This window comes from Marmota monax, unplaced genomic scaffold (genome assembly GCF_021218885.2).
Source record: "Marmota monax isolate L192 unplaced genomic scaffold, Marmota_monax_Labrador192_F-V1.1 WCK01_AAM20220418_F8-fsc00003, whole genome shotgun sequence".
In the NCBI taxonomy this organism is placed as follows: Eukaryota; Metazoa; Chordata; class Mammalia; order Rodentia; family Sciuridae; genus Marmota; species Marmota monax.
Genome location: NW_026694084.1, coordinates 34,050,118 through 34,065,228, shown reverse-complemented (window position 1 = coordinate 34,065,228; position 15,111 = coordinate 34,050,118). Strand labels below are relative to the sequence as shown.

Here is a 15,111-nt window from a genome sequence, read left to right as displayed (position 1 = left end):
TACCCTAGAATCGGGGACATTCCCTTCAAGAGACCCCAGCACTGCCAAGCCCTCCTGATTGAACAGGTTCTGTAGGCCTGGGAGGGTGGACGGTGAGGTTTAGAGTGCAGACCTGGAGGTGGTCTCCCTGGCTCTGACCTGCTACTTCACCTTGGGAAATTTTGCTTCTCTTTATGGTTCACCAAGTGTAAAAGAGAGAGGGTGATTATATTACTTCTCATGGGCATGATTACGTTGAGACACTTGGTATATTGCCTTGCTCACAGTAAGTTCTCAATAAATGTAGTTTCTGTGATTAATGTTACCATTGGGGCATCATGAAGGGTGGCAAAGAGCACATAGATTTGTGGTCAGGACTCCAGGGCATTTTGAGATAGGGTCTCATAAGTTGCTGATGCTGGCCTCAATCTTCGAATCCTCCTACCTCAGCCTCCTGATTTGCTGGGATTATAGATGTGCGCCAGCAAGCCACTTTTATTCTAACTGGTCTTTGACTTACGCTGGGCAGAAGCACACTTACATTCACCTGCGGGCCTCTGGTTTTGCCACTCCCCACGAGGGAGTTCATGTGCCATAACCTCCAAGGCGGATAGTCCCTGCCCACCCCTGCCACTTAGGCTGCAGACACCATTTCCTCTGGATTTTCACAGTAGCCAACCTGACTGTCTTTGTTTCATTCCGCGTTAATAGTTGCCACCCACGAGGCTCCCAGGAACAGTGGCATTTCGTGTGCCTCCGTGCCCACACTTCACACTCATGCTTTGCATATAGTAGGTGCTTAAGAAATGTTAAAATATGGATGAATGACGAGTCAGTGGCTCAGGGCCATGACTGTCGTCAGCACCCTCCTTGTTGTGTCCACATGTGTGCCCACAGTGTGGGGGTCGAGTGTGTCATCTGAGTGTGGTTACCAGGGGCAACCTCTACGTGAACTTGACACTTTACTGTTTTCTTCCTGTGCCCCCAGTCTGAGGCCAGGATCTGAGCCAATGGGACACCAGGTCCTGTGCTCTTGGAGGCATTGTTAAGAACCAGGCTGCTCCCCTGTGACGTGCTCCTCCACTCATAATAAAAACACCAACCCCAACGCAATGCTTCATTGTGTTTTGTTTTAATGCCCCAAACGCATACAGCCAGAAGGCTGAGGTCTCTTAAACACCTTTCTGGAACCTCAGGGATCCCACCTGTTTGCAGAAACCGTACATCCCTCCGTCATGTTTCCCTATCTGATTTCCCTCGTAGGTAACGATGTGGGTCCGTCATCTTCAAGTAAGACCGCGAACAAGTTTGAGGGGCTGTCTCAACAATCCAGGTAAGCCCTCTGAGCTCCTCCTGGTTGGACTCAGAGTTGCGATGGGCAGGATTCTGCGGGTGGCTGTGGCTGTGTTCCCAGTCCCACTCAAGGTGTGGTCGTTGGCAGCGTGGCTCACGAGGAGAGGCTGGGCGTCCACTCTCAGGGGCATCCTGTCCTGCATGGGGCACTCCATCCACGGGCAGCGCAGCCTCGTGGCCCTGAGGTCAGAGTCAGAAGAGGGTCTCTGATGGCGTTCCTGCCAGGCGAGCTTTTGCTGTTGCTTCTGATGTTTTAATTCTGTGACTTTGTTATGTCCCCCTCCACCTGTTCACAGACTTGGAAATTGGAAAAGATATTCTCCTCAGGAAATCTGGAAGCCAGAGCTTTTCAAACACAAAACCTCTTTCTAGCTTGGCTGTCTGTAAGATTTTTGTAGGTGGGGCTAACCCTGGTGTTCCTTTCTTCCCTCCTTTCCCTGAAGGGGGACAGCTAAAGGCCATACTGTTTATCCAGCCCACCCCAAAGGGTTTTCTCTGTAGAGGTGCACCCCAAATATCAGACACAAAGAACCACTTCCAGACCCTCAGGAGAAAGAATCAGCTGGTGTGCTAGGGCCATTTTGTAGGGTTTATCAAAGAAAAAACAACACCCCTTTCCTCTTAATGCTGCCGTCACATTGGACCCCTGTACCCCTGTGGGATGGACCCAATCACTGTTATCCTCAGCTTCACAGATGAGGAGACTGAGGTTCAGAGCAGCATGAATATCAGAGCTGGCTGGTTCCATACCCTGCTCCCAACTTTATCCTTACTTGGTCCTCCTCCACCCCTGCTCAGGGGGCCAGAGAGGGGAGGGTGACACAGAGAAAGAACTTGCAATGGCCAGGCGGGGTTGTCCTCCAGGCCGCAGGGAGCTGCAGGGGGGCAGTAGGACCCCGGTGTGCAGAGGCTGCGTCAAAGGAACAAGTGCCTCTTCTCCTTGACTCGGTTGCTTGGTTGGAAAGCTTGGCCATTTTTTTTTTCCTTTCAATGCAGTTAGGACAGCAGGAAGAGAAAGCAGCCGGTCAGAGGCCAGGAAGGGGGCATGAGATCAGGAAAAGGTCCTCAGCAAGGGCCGCTCAGGCTGGTGGCTGCTATTGCTTCTTGGGAGCGCAATGCCCCTGGGGTGCTCAGGGTCACTGCAGCGTCTCCTTAGAGGGAGACAGTGGCTGCCTGGCCCTACTGGCGTGGAGCCGACTTCTGCTCTGGGCATTTGGGCGTTTCCCCTGCACAGGTACATGTCCTCCGGAGGGCCAGCCTGAGGCTTGGAGGCCAGGCCATCTGGCATGGAGGAGGAAGTGGGAGCTCGGGACCTGCAGAGCTGGGGCTGAATTTCCACTGTCCCCCACTGGCCCAGGGACCTTCTGCTAGCTAGTGACACTCCATGCACCTCAACTTCCTCCTCTGAAGATGAGGTGACAAGGGCTGCTTCGTGGGAGCTGATGAGGCAGGGTGCTGTGGTCACTACGTGACGGTCACCGCTTGTGGTGACCAAGTGCTTTCATGCACATTATTCCTCTGAACAATAAAAGCTCTGAGGTGGAGTGTGGCTTTATCAAATTCCTCGGCTTCGGGATCCCCAACCCTTTCCCATGCTTCTCAACCAGGCAAAAGGGAGTCCTGAAAATAGAGTAATTTGGTTGAATTCTGAAAGAATCCTCTAGGTAATTCTGTAAATGCTTCGATTTCTTTGAATAATAGATCACTACTGATATTATAGAACTTCTAGATCCTAAATGGTTGTTATTTCTTGGTCAGCACCGGTTCTGCAAAGACTGCCCTTGGCCCAAGAGTTCTTCCTAAACTACCTCAGAAAGGTAAGGCTTCTCTCTTTTCTATGTTCACATGAAATTGAAGTGTCCCTGCACCTTCCCAAGGGACGGAGGTCTCATCTCTTGTTCATTGATCTGTCCAAAATGTCTACAGCAACACCTTGCACATAGGAGGTGCCCAGTAAATACTTGTTTTTAAAAAGGTTATAAATTTATTTATAAATTCAAAATCTGACTAGCAAAACACTGTAGTTTTTCATTTAAAAAAAAAAAAAAAAAAAAACCTTTCCAGAAGACACACTGTCATGATCTCCAAGTCTCTCCCCTCTGGGACACTTGAGCAGACAGACCTGGGGGGTAGTACTGGCTCTTCCACTTCCTAGCTGTGACCTCAGGCCAGTGACCTGGTGGCCTCACGCACCTCAGCTCTAAAGAGGGGAATGATGCCTACTTCATGGAGTTTATAGGACAGAGAGCAGTCATGGTCAGAGGGCCCCCAGCAGGTGGGTGGCAACAGGACCCCCCCCCCCCTAGGATGGCATCTGTCATGCCAAAAAGAGGCACGAGCTCTGCACAGGACAGAAGGCAGGTCTGCAAATGCTGCTCTGCAGAGCAGAGACACTCCACTCTGACTAGGTCTTCTTCAGTCCTAAACAGAGTTTTCCTCTATAACCAAAATTTCAGACTTCTTCTAGTGCAGAGATGTGCAGAGCCAGCCTTGCCCTCAGACCTGCGGAGCCCATCAGACGTCTGCTTCCCTGTCCTGGGAGCCCGAGGCCAGCATCAGCATAGGTCCTGGCAGAGGCCCAGGGGAGCTGCTCTGGACTGCTGGTGCCTGGGGCCAACCTCTGACCCTGTCCCGTGTTCTGCAGCCTAGTTAGAGTAGAAGTCAGTGTAGAGGAGTTAGAATTTGCCACTCTCCAAAAGTTCTTCAGTCTAGTGGCCATTTGGAAGGACATCAGCAGAAGGGGCCGGCTCCCTGTCAGGAGGGGGCGTCTCAAGTGGCTGCTGACTCATCATCCACGGAGCAGTAAGGGAGCTTTCCCAGAATTTGCTGAGTCTCTCTCTAGAGTTAGGTTTTATTGGTGACAGTGTTTATTTTTATCCTGGTCTCAAGAGCTTGAGTTTGCTAGGCACTGTCCTCCACCTTCAGGCTGCCCAGCTTCTGCCCTGTGTCTCTCGCATGTTACCCCTGAGTCCCTCTCCCTGCCTCCCAGCAGACTTTTCCTGCACCCAGACCAAATGGCCACCTAGGCGGCTGCTGCCTGCTCCCCGCTCCCCACCCCTCCACACCTCCCATCCCTCCTGTGCCATTTTCTGCTCTCTCACCTGCACCTGTCCTGGCAGCTAGACCAGGAATAGGGTAACGCGGCCTCCCAGATACTTGTCACTCATCTCCAGCACTTCCCAGTTTATACCTGATCCCATTCTGTATATATCCCTATCCACTGGCCCCTAGTAGTTCTGCAGCAGACCCCAAACATGTGATTTCATGCATATGCAATTCATCCTCACATATAAAAGGTTAAAAATTCCTCAGTATCATCAACTATACAGTGTTCACATGTCCAATTAACTAACAAATTTTTATGAATTATTTGAATAAGAATCAAGATGAAGTCTACACATTAGATTGATCTGTCTTCTAAGTTTCTTGGACCAAAGTTTTCCCTCTTGGCCTATTTTGTTTCTGTAATAGAATACCTGGGGCTGAATACCTTTATAAAGAAAAAAGGTTATTTGGATCTGTAGTGCTGAAGGTACAATGTTTGGCAGTGCATCTGGTGATGGTCTTCCTTCTGACAGAGTCCCAAGGTGATACAGGCTCACAGGTCTAGAGTCAGGAAGCAGGCTTGTGAGAGCAGGCGTCACGTCCTCAGCGACCTCTTCATTAGGATTAGTCACAGGGGCTCCACCCTGATGACTTTAACCCTGATCACCTCCTAGAGCCTCCATCTCCTAGCACCATAGTCAGGTTAAGTCCCCACCCTCTTAACATCTCCCAGTGGGAGTTACGTTTCAGCACAGAGAGCACTGGGGAATGCTCAAACCAAGATTTCTGTTTCCTAGCTCTGGAGCCTGAACAGAAATGATATTATTACTCTCACAGACTCACCGCCTGCCAGGTCCCATCAGTCAATTCTTTACACATATTAACTTGTGTAATCTTCATGAACCCTTTGAACTAGGGTTTTAGAGATGAAGACACTGAGGCACAGAGATTGGGTAATTCGCCCAAGGTCACACAGCTAGTTAATGTTGAGCTCGACTTGAAGACGTGTCTGAATGCCGTAAGTGCTGCTCTGCAGAGCTGTGCAAGGCTGTGAGTGGCTCAGCAAGTTGTCCCCGCCGAGCTGTGCAGCATGTGCAGCTGGCGAGGGAACAGGGAGAAGCCCTCCCAGGCACATTGGCTGGGGAGACAGTTGCAGTGTTGGGATTGCGGTCCCCTATACTGTGTCAAATGACGTCCTCAGTGTACATGTGCGCAGCGCAGGAGGAGGTCGGGTGGGCCGAGGGACCTTTCTCTTCTTACCTACTGCGTGAATCATATAAAAAAACAGGAAGTAAATTATAACAGCCATAGAATTGATAGAATTCCCCTTCAAAATTATATCTGTGCTACCCGTAAAGGATTTTAATAGCACGGCAGGTACTCTTGCTCAAACAGTAAAAGTCTCGTGTGTAGAAAATATACAGAAAAATCAGAAGGACATATATTAAAATGGCTACCCGTAGAGGTAGGCTTATGGGGCAGTTTTCAACTGTGCTTTCCAATTTTCTGGGAATAGTATCCTCTTAAGGGGGGTTTAAAATTCTGAATTAAGGTGGCCCTGTTGTCCTTGCATGATGGCTTTCCAGCTTCTTCCTCGCACCTGGCCAAGAACCGCAGCCCAGGCTTGGGCCTGGCCCCGGCTTGGTCCCCGCGAGTGCTCACTGGAGATGGCTCCACTGAGGTGCTTGTGCCTCCTGCTGATGACGCGATGCCTGCCCCCTCGGTTCTGTTTGGTGACCTTGCTCTCTCTGATTGTTCCCCACAGTGGCACTAAGGAAAACAGAAACGAGCCATCATCTCTCCCTAGACAAAGCCAACATCCCGCCTGAGATTTTTCAGAAATCTTCACAGTTGGCAGAATTGCCACAAAAGCCACCACCTGGAGACCTGCCCCCAAAGCCCACAGAACTGGCCCCCAAGCCCCAAATCGGAGATTTGCCACCTAAGCCTGGAGAACTGCCCCCCAAGCCACAGCTGGGCGACCTGCCACCCAAGCCGCAGCTCTCAGACTTACCTCCCAAACCGCACATGAAGGACCTGCCCCCCAAACCCCAGCTGGGCGACCTGCTGGCAAAGTCTCAGACTAGTGACGTCTCGCCCAAGTCTCAGCAGCCCTCCGAGGTCACACAGAAGTCCCACCCAGGGGATCTCTCCCCAAACATGCAGTCCAGAGACGCTGTCCCGAAGCAGGCATCTGAGGACTCCAGTGACCTCACGCCCACTCTGCCCGAGACGCCTGTACCACTGCCCAGAAAAATCAACACGGTGGGTGCCCCCTGTGCTCAGGCCACTCACCACTGCCCCTGGAGGGTGTTGGGACGGCTTTGCCCCATGCAGCAGGCTGCCCACCACACCTCTGCCTGGCTCTGGGGCAGGTGCTGGGGCGGAGGCAGCCTGGTGGTCAGAGGCAGGCTGTGCGACCTGCCTCACCTGCCACAGGACCTGGGGAAACTGCAGGGCGGTGGCAAGTTCTTCACCCTGAGACTGTTTCCCCACATACAAAAGGGGGCCCATGGACACCCAGCTCACAGGTGGGTCAGCGGGTGAGCCTTGGGAGCCCTCTGGCCACACAGCCCAAATGCTGCTGCTCTCCGGAGAACCTGAGGGCGGCACTGCTGCTTTCCCCAGGATCACGGGAGAGCAGTTTCCCTCTCAGGGTCCTGAGTAGCTCCTCAGCCTTCCTACAGGGGAAGTCCACCACCCTTCCACAGGCGGCCTTTGAGGAAGTCTCAGCCTTCTGCCATTCTGTCAGAGCAACATTCCTCCTCTGTAGTGCATCATCTTTATTTTACCACAACATGACTTTCTCCACCATCTCTGTGGAAAGGTGATGCTCCAGGGAGATGTGCAGTACTCTGCCCTGCGCACGGCTGCACCCCACGGCCCTGTACCTCAGGTCGAGGGGCACAGTTACTGTGGAAACCCAGAGTCCTCCCTCTGTGCAGATAGCCCCATCCGCTCATTTTATTGTAAAACATGTTAGAGTAAAAGTGTATCCATGGTTCATACTGTAACCCCAGCAACTCAGGAGGCTGAGGAAGGAGGATCACATGTTTGAGGCCAGCCTGGGCAGCCTAGAGAGATTCTGTCTCAAAAGAATAAAGGTCTGAGGATGTTGCTCAGCGGTACAGTGTCCCTAGGTTCAACCCCCAGTGCTACCAAAAAAAAAAAAAAAAAAGTTTCACATGAGTACCAAAGGAAAGGTAAGAAAAATAAATCATCCTCCCGTGGATTTGAGAGCAGCCTGGCGAGCATCACAGATGCTCTTCCTTGTCCTCAGGAGGACGCTACCCCTAGTCCAAAGCACTGCCAGTGGCCTCACCAGCCTTTTGATTTGTGCAGTTCCAGTTGATGCTGGAAGCTTTGCAGTCGAGCCGTCTCATTTAATCCTTTCCATTATAAATGAGCACATCATGGGCCTTCTCGGTTGCTTCTCAGTTGCTTTCAGAGTCTGCTGCCACCATAGTTCTGCCAGGCTTCCCAGACCCCACCATGGCCCTGGCAGGGAGCTCAGGCCTGGCTCATCCAGGGCGGAGCGAGGAGGCAGAGAAGGGGGGTCACCAGACCCAAACACTTCAGAGAGACAGCTTACTCTTTTTATTACTGATTATTTTATTAGCTGGGTCCTAAAAGTTTTCTTTAGAAGGTAAGGTCTCTGTTTTCGTCTTTCTGTTTACTAAGAACTGGAAGCCCAGCCAACGAAAGCCTAAGTCAGAACTGGCCAGAAGTTAGAATGGTGTACGAGCAAGAATCCACCCAGCCGGGCTGATCCTGCCGGGGGTAGCCGACATGTCCTGACCTGCTGTTTTGCATGAGGGGACGGCGAAATTTGTTGATGCTGCACATTCAGTGTGCAGAAGCTGCACATTTTGCTTTACATCATGTTTCCTAAAAACATTTTTAGACTCCGCTGTCATTTCTGCAAGCTGCTGTTGCCAGTGGGGGAGGGCAGGGTGCTTCATGTGTTTTGGGGAAGTTGAATTTTGATTCCTGCCCACATGATGTGATTTCTAGTGAAAATAACTTGGCAGTGGCCAATCCCTAACTGGGCACTAGCCTGCTCCTGATGGAGGAAGGGCCTATCATTCCTCAAGAGCACACGGTGGTACGCTGGGCGCCTGGCAGACACTCCCCCCCATGCGCACACCCTTGAGAAAAATCAAGGCTCGGTGAGGTCCAGTCACTTGCCCCACGTCACCCATCTCCTAAAGAGCACCATGCTCTTCACCCCTGCAGCCTGTTCTTCCAGCTAAAACCCAGTTTCTATATTGAAGGGGAAGAATAAAGTGAGGCGCGTGAAGACCATTTACGACTGCCAGGCAGACAATGACGACGAGCTCACCTTCATCGAGGGAGAAGTAATTATTGTCACAGGGGAAGAGGACCAGGAGTGGTGGGTATGTACATTTGGTCCCTCCATTCAGTCACCAACCACACCCTGGCAGATGACACGTGGGGACCTGCAGACCCTGCAGTCAGTAAAGCATCCCTCACGCACAGAGAGCCTGTCAGCCGCGACAATGGCCCACGAGCCTTTTACATTTGATCCTTCTGCATGGTACCTTCCTTCAGAAATGTATGTGATTTCCCGTGGTACACACAACCCACTGTGTGTTGTCGGCATCTTTAAATGTCCAGATGCAGAGCTCAAGCTCAGGAGAGTCAGGCACATTGCCGAGGCCAGGCAGATGATGCGCAGGCAGTCGGGTCTCTGAGTCGCTCCAGAGCTCGAAGCCTGTGCTTTGTTCCCCTTGCACGCTGTCCCCCAGCTGGGAGCCAGAAGGCGGAGGTGCAGGACATGCTCAGCTGTTTGTGGTGCTTGGCCCTCGGGCTCAGTCCTTAATCCAGTCTGGGGTTCTCAGTTTGTAAAGAGGACTTGCAGTACCTTCATCACATAATTCTAGAAGATAAAATGAAAATATCTGTGAAAATTCCCCTCACATTAAGACCTGCCGCTCAGGTATGTGTAAGGGAAGGCACCCTTGTCCTCTCCACCCAGCTCTTTGGAGACCTGTAGGCACCGTCGCACTGGTCACTTCTCAGGCTGATCAGAAAGTGTCTCCCCAGGACGACTGCCAGGCCGAGGTGCAGCAGACGGTCACCTCAAACTTTTCTGTTTAACAGTTTCCCGCCTTCAGCATGGAAATCCTCCTTCTTTGGCAGCCTGAGTCCCCTCCTCCCAAGAGGGGCTCAGTTCTGTGGTTCACAGTTGGGCCAGCAAAACCTGTGGCTGCTCAGAACACCCCCTCACGTGTGTGCCTGGCCTGTACAAGCCTGGCACATGCAAGTGTGCACACTCACCTTGGCTCCTTCTCCCCTGGGCCTGTGGGCAGTGGTTTTGCTGGACTGGAACAATGGTTTTTCCTGGGAAAGATGCATGCTGTGGGCATGTTGTGGGAAGAAGCCAGGGTGATGCCTACACCTTGCCATGCGCAGGGAGCCACGCAGCAGAGAAGTCAGCACTGAGGTCAGGAAACCCTGGGCTGAGGGGGCAGGTGTCCTCTCCTGGGACAGGATGAGCTGGGGCAGGCCCAGGGGCCTCCAGCCTCTGTTGGCAGAGGCAGGCCGGCCCCCAGCATGCAGCCTGGAGAGCCAGTGTGCACAAGGCCAAGGAGATGAACTCTGAGGTCTCCAGCGGGAGTCAGTCACCGTCTCTGTGGCCTTGGGGGAAGCATGTCCCTCCTATAAACCTATTTCCTCTGAAAACCGGGACCTGATTAATCCTCCCTCACAAGGATGTCACCAAACTCACTTTGCTGTAGTGTGATCAAGCAGCCATCATAGTCTTTGCTAAGGATGGGTGACTCCAGCAGAGACGAGTCTGCAATAGTGTGGTCAGCATTGTTCCTGGGAGAAGTTCTCTGGGCCAACAGCACATACGCAGCCAGATGTGAATGTCACCATGCATCCCCATGGTGACATGCCACCCACATAACCCTCATACTGCGTGGTTTCAGCTGAGCGCTCATGGCGTAGGTAGGCCACATCTTAACCATTGACTGCATATCCAGGATAAGGGACCAATAGTACCGATGGCCTCCACCGCCACGGGCCTGGTTGGTAAAGGAGCTGGTTATAGGCTAGACACAGCTCTTGGCTTCCACTCTGTGCAGTTGGTACTTCATGCAGAGAAGATGAGAGCTGGCCTTGACTCATCCTGTCCCATGCTTCAAACCACCCTGCTGGGTGTATTTGCCATTTAAAGCCAGCGTGAGTGGTCTTGTCTTTCCTGCTGTCGAGGACTCCCAATGTGGTTCTCTTTGATGTGATTAACGCTGACCTAATAGAGGTGATGAGAAGATCTTTGCAGGCAGCCTGGCTCTCGGCCTTGTGTAGCAGTCAGTACGGTTGCCCTCAGCCTCAGACTCCCGCAATATCCTCCCCCAGAGTAGCCAGAGGATAAATGATGGGCACGTAGCAGCTTTTCCCATGTAGTTTGTCTTTTCTTTTTTAAAGTAATCACACAAGCCTGAGAAGGGCTTTTCTGGTGCCCTGTTATACAGTTGAGAGGCTTAGCAAGGTGTGTTTGACCCCCACCTCCTCCCCAACTGGAAAGCAGAAGCATCTGCTCAGAACATGGATCGTGAAGTCTGGGCTGGAGGGAGGCCTTGGGCAGGCTGTTCCACCTCTCTGGGAACTCCGTGGGGGCAGGCAGATGGTGCAGAAGTGCCCTTCTGTTGTTTCGTTGCATAGTTTCTGTGGTTCACAAAGGATGGGGAAATGTGTCTGGGTCCACCCCAGGGCTCTGGGTTCTGGGGCTGGGCTCTTACCCCCTGGACTTGTCCCAGGGCAGCTGCCTGCTGCCTCCAGCCTGACCACTATCTTTTTCCTTTGCAGATTGGGCACATCGAAGGACAGCCTGAAAGGAAGGGGGTCTTTCCAGTGTCCTTTGTTCACATCCTGTCCGACTAGCAGAAAGCAGAACCTTATGGTTGTCTCCATCCTCCATGCCAGACTTCTGCTTCCATGCCACCCTGTGCACAGTGTGTGTATAGCTGCTGTTACAGAATAGGAAACTCCTCGAGGGCCACCTCGGGAGGGGAACAGAGTATGTATTGTAAATATCCTGTGGTCTTCTGCCTTTGCCAGTATGAGGGTAGCCTCGGGGCCCGGTGCGCCTTGCTGGTTTGCCAAAGCCGTCCTTGGCACCTAGCACTTACATCTCTCTCTATCTGTGCTGTTTTACAAGCAAGCAAAAATAAAAAAAATTAAAATTAAAATTAAACCAACTACAACAAAAAACCAGGAGTGTAGGAATTGCTGGCTTTGAAAGTAGAGTGTTTTCTGTTCAGCAGCCATTGAAGGGCCTAGAGTCGACTCTGCTCCTTACAGTGCAGTATTCTCAACCTTGTTACTGAAAATGCAGCATTAGCAAAGAGGTGGGTTCTGTTCTCCAGGTGAAACTTCTAGTTAGCTCCATGACAGACCAGCCTGTAGTTATCTGTGTACACAGTTTACAGCTACAAAAACCTACTTTGGTATTTATTACAGACAAGTGCTCAGTTAAATATGTTACTCCTTCAGCAAATGTTCACTGACCCAAAACTCTTTGTGGCATTTTACAATGCACACAGCCTCATGCAAGTTGAGACAAGTGGATTTATACTGTCTTATGATGATGAGTGCCCACCCTTGAGATATTACCTCATTATGCAAAAATAACATATCCTTCATGCCTATTTTGACAAAGTTTAAAATATGTCTGATGAAGTTTAACTTTCAGGAACCAAGGACTGCCAGAAAATATTAGCCTCTACATTATGCATGCATCTAGAAGCTTATACCTGAAATCTTGCCTTTTATAAAGGAATAAATAGTATGAATAAGTTGAACTGTACATTTTTTAAACTTGATTGCCATTAAAGCAGAAATTATAAGGTTGCAACTATATCTGTTTGTAGTCAGTCATTCAACTCTCTCAAAGAGTATGAATTTACATAATGTATTATGAATCAGCATCCCTCAATTGTATTGAAGCATCTAAAGTGTTGGTTTTAAATTATTTTCTTAGTTTTGTTCTTGGATAAATTTACTTTTAAAAGACTATTCAAAATGGAGAATTTAAAAGTCAGCCCTTCACACAGTGTTTCCAGAGTAGGATCCAGGTGCTGAAACCAAGCTCTTCTGCTCTTCTTCATACATTAGTGTTCCCATCTGAAGCGCCAGCCACTAGACAGTTCCCTTTCAAGTCAATTCATAACCAAGTTTTGGAAGCTGCTATGAATTGCACTGTGAAAAAGCTCTCCCTGCAAGGAGTCTGTCTCTGTTTCTCTGTCACTTGTGCTCTTTCTCTCTCTCTCATTTTGTTTTCATCCCAGCCATGCTTATCAGACCATTAAGAACATTGTGTTTTGATCTTTGGCATCAGTCTGAATTTTGGACAAGAATACAACAGTCATATTCCACAACCAGTGGGACTGTCCTTGATTCTAAGGCTCGTGTCGTTCTGATGTTCCATTTGCTTAAACTGCTATTTTGGCAACAGCACAGAAGACTTAATATTTTTAAGCAGATAATCTTAGCCGTGAATGAGAAATGTTAATTTCACAGAAGCACAATTCCCAACCAAATCCATAGGAAAAACCCTCTTTCATAGTCACAGTGCTCAGTAAATATTTAGTTCTGCTTAAGTGGTTACTATGAAAACTTTGAGTAGCCACCTGAAGAATAAACCTTGCATGGCATACCTGAGAAATATTTCATCAGCTACTATTGGAAACTGATTTTAAGCAATTGCTTCCTCAGCATCAGGGCACACGTGCATTCCCACACCTAACCCAGAATGTGAGGGAGGCACCAGGCCACGTGCTGATGTGTGACTGGCCGTGCCAGCAGCCTCAGCATTTAAGCCACACTGGTATCAGGACAGGAAGTCAGCATCTGAGGCTGCCCTGGGTCCCAGCTCATTCATTCACAATTTGAAGTTGCAGTAAAGAGTCGTTCTTCATTGTGGCCAGACTATTTGCAACTCATCTGAAAATAAACTAGTTATTTTAAATACACAAGCTCCGTCTCTAGAGTTATGTGGAGGCGATGTCTATTCTGTTTCCCCTATTGTAGAAACTCTCACAGATGCATTTTTCATACCTTTTTTTTCCCTCCTCCTCCTCCTCTGGTTTGGTTTTGTTTTCCATGAGGAATTTGAGTTCTCTCTAATCCAGCTTACTGTGGGACATAGGAAAACTAGATAGAAAAACCGTTGGCAATCTTGTTGAGTTTAAATCTGATCTCGTTCTTAAACTCAGTGAAGAGCCATGATCTGCCATTTTGTACATGATATAGTATTTTGAAGGAATGGGACCTTACCAAAAAAAAAAAATAGCAAATTAGTTCTTTTTTCCCCCAGAGAAGAAAGTAATGTTCTGCAAGTAGTGTGTGTCTATTTGACTGTTGAACAGCAATTGCTATTTATTTTTGTATTGCCTAGAACTTCAACGTGTTGTATAGGAATCCCATAGTGCCACTAGTTAATTTCCGAATCCTCATCTGGATGTTACCATCAAACATCAGTACACTTTTCGTTTCACATGTATTTAATGTGACCGTTTTTCAGTACTGTATGTGTTAATTTCTACTTTTTTTAATATTTAAAATTGCTTTTAAATAAACATTCTCAGTTGACCCCAAACATCTGCAGTGAGACCATTTTGTGAGTTGTCCACTCCTTCCAACTGGAGAAGGTCGGGACTTCATCGGCTTTACTCTGGAGGGAAGAATGATACTGGTCATCTTACCTCCTGTGAACAGTGTGCGGCACTGTGAACAAGACAGGAAGGAGAAGGGGGCCCCTCCGTGTCCCGGGGTGACATGCTGATGCAGCCGCAGCTCTAGGTGCCCAGCAGCGTGCCGCACAGTGCTTCTGTCGGCAGCTGTCACTCCTGGTGCTGCCCTGAGGTGGGGTGGAGCAGCTCAGGCCCAGGTGGTCTGCCTACAGCGTCTGGCTAAGTCCCCAGTGAGCCCCTACAGGGGCCCTGACCTCTCACTTCACAAGCTTGGAAATGAAACTCGGAGAGATTCGTGGCTCCAAAAATCACTGAGTCAGGAGTGCATGCAAGTGGTTCTGGCTACCATGGCAGAAATCTGAGCCATGGTAGACCATGGAAGATGTCTGCTACACGAAGTTCTAGCCAGGGAGTGACCACAGCATCAAAGATTCTGAAGCGCTGGTCTCCACGTTCCTTCTCCTTCCTTCCTGAAAGTTGGTAACCTCAGGTCTGTCCACACAGCTGGTGTGGGAAACCCAACACACACTGTGTGGCCGGAGGAAGGGGCTTTGGCAGGGAAGCGGTGGATTTGCATCAGGCGGTTTCTGGATAAGTCAGGCAGAGCAGCAGCCTGTTTTCCATCTGGTTACAAAATGTCGTTTCCCATTTGGTTATCTGTGGTTTTAACCCTGCTACAGGGCCTGTTTAAAACCAAGAATTCACCACCCCTTTAAGAGCAGCCCCCTGGTGGCCCAATAGCTATCTCGTTTCTCCAGGGATCACAGAATTTGGAGGCTGGTTCTGGCCTCTGCACCTCACTGGGTTGAGTGCCCACTGAACACAGGCCCGGGCCTCCTCCACCTGTTCAGCTGTGAAGCAGGTGTTGTCTTGTTAGGCACATTTTCTGATGAAATTTTCTGACCTGGAGCAGCTGGAGCGAACTGCTCAGTATCACACGGGAAGTGGTGGGCAGCGGGCAAGCCCACGTCGAGGACAACTGCTCTCCCTCCCTCCCCGCCCCAGCTTTTCC

The 15,111-nt window shown here is 50.1% G+C and overlaps 1 protein-coding gene across 5 annotated transcripts in view; it reads left to right on the top strand.

Annotated features, from left to right (window-relative positions):
• The window catches only part of Asap1 (ArfGAP with SH3 domain, ankyrin repeat and PH domain 1), a 324,201-nt gene extending 310,196 nt beyond the window's left edge, over positions 1 to 14,005 (top strand). For all 5 annotated transcript variants that reach the window (XM_046464612.2, XM_046464614.2, XM_046464613.2 and 2 more), the window contains 5 exons: positions 1,243 to 1,312; positions 3,091 to 3,149; positions 6,143 to 6,642; positions 8,652 to 8,774; positions 11,215 to 14,005. In XM_046464612.2, coding sequence (XP_046320568.1) covers positions 1,243 to 1,312; positions 3,091 to 3,149; positions 6,143 to 6,642; positions 8,652 to 8,774; positions 11,215 to 11,289 — 827 coding nt within the window. In that variant the 3' untranslated portion in view covers positions 11,290 to 14,005. The remainder of the gene's footprint in view (positions 1 to 1,242; positions 1,313 to 3,090; positions 3,150 to 6,142; positions 6,643 to 8,651; positions 8,775 to 11,214) is intronic.
• Positions 14,006 to 15,111: the final 1,106 nt, after the last annotated feature.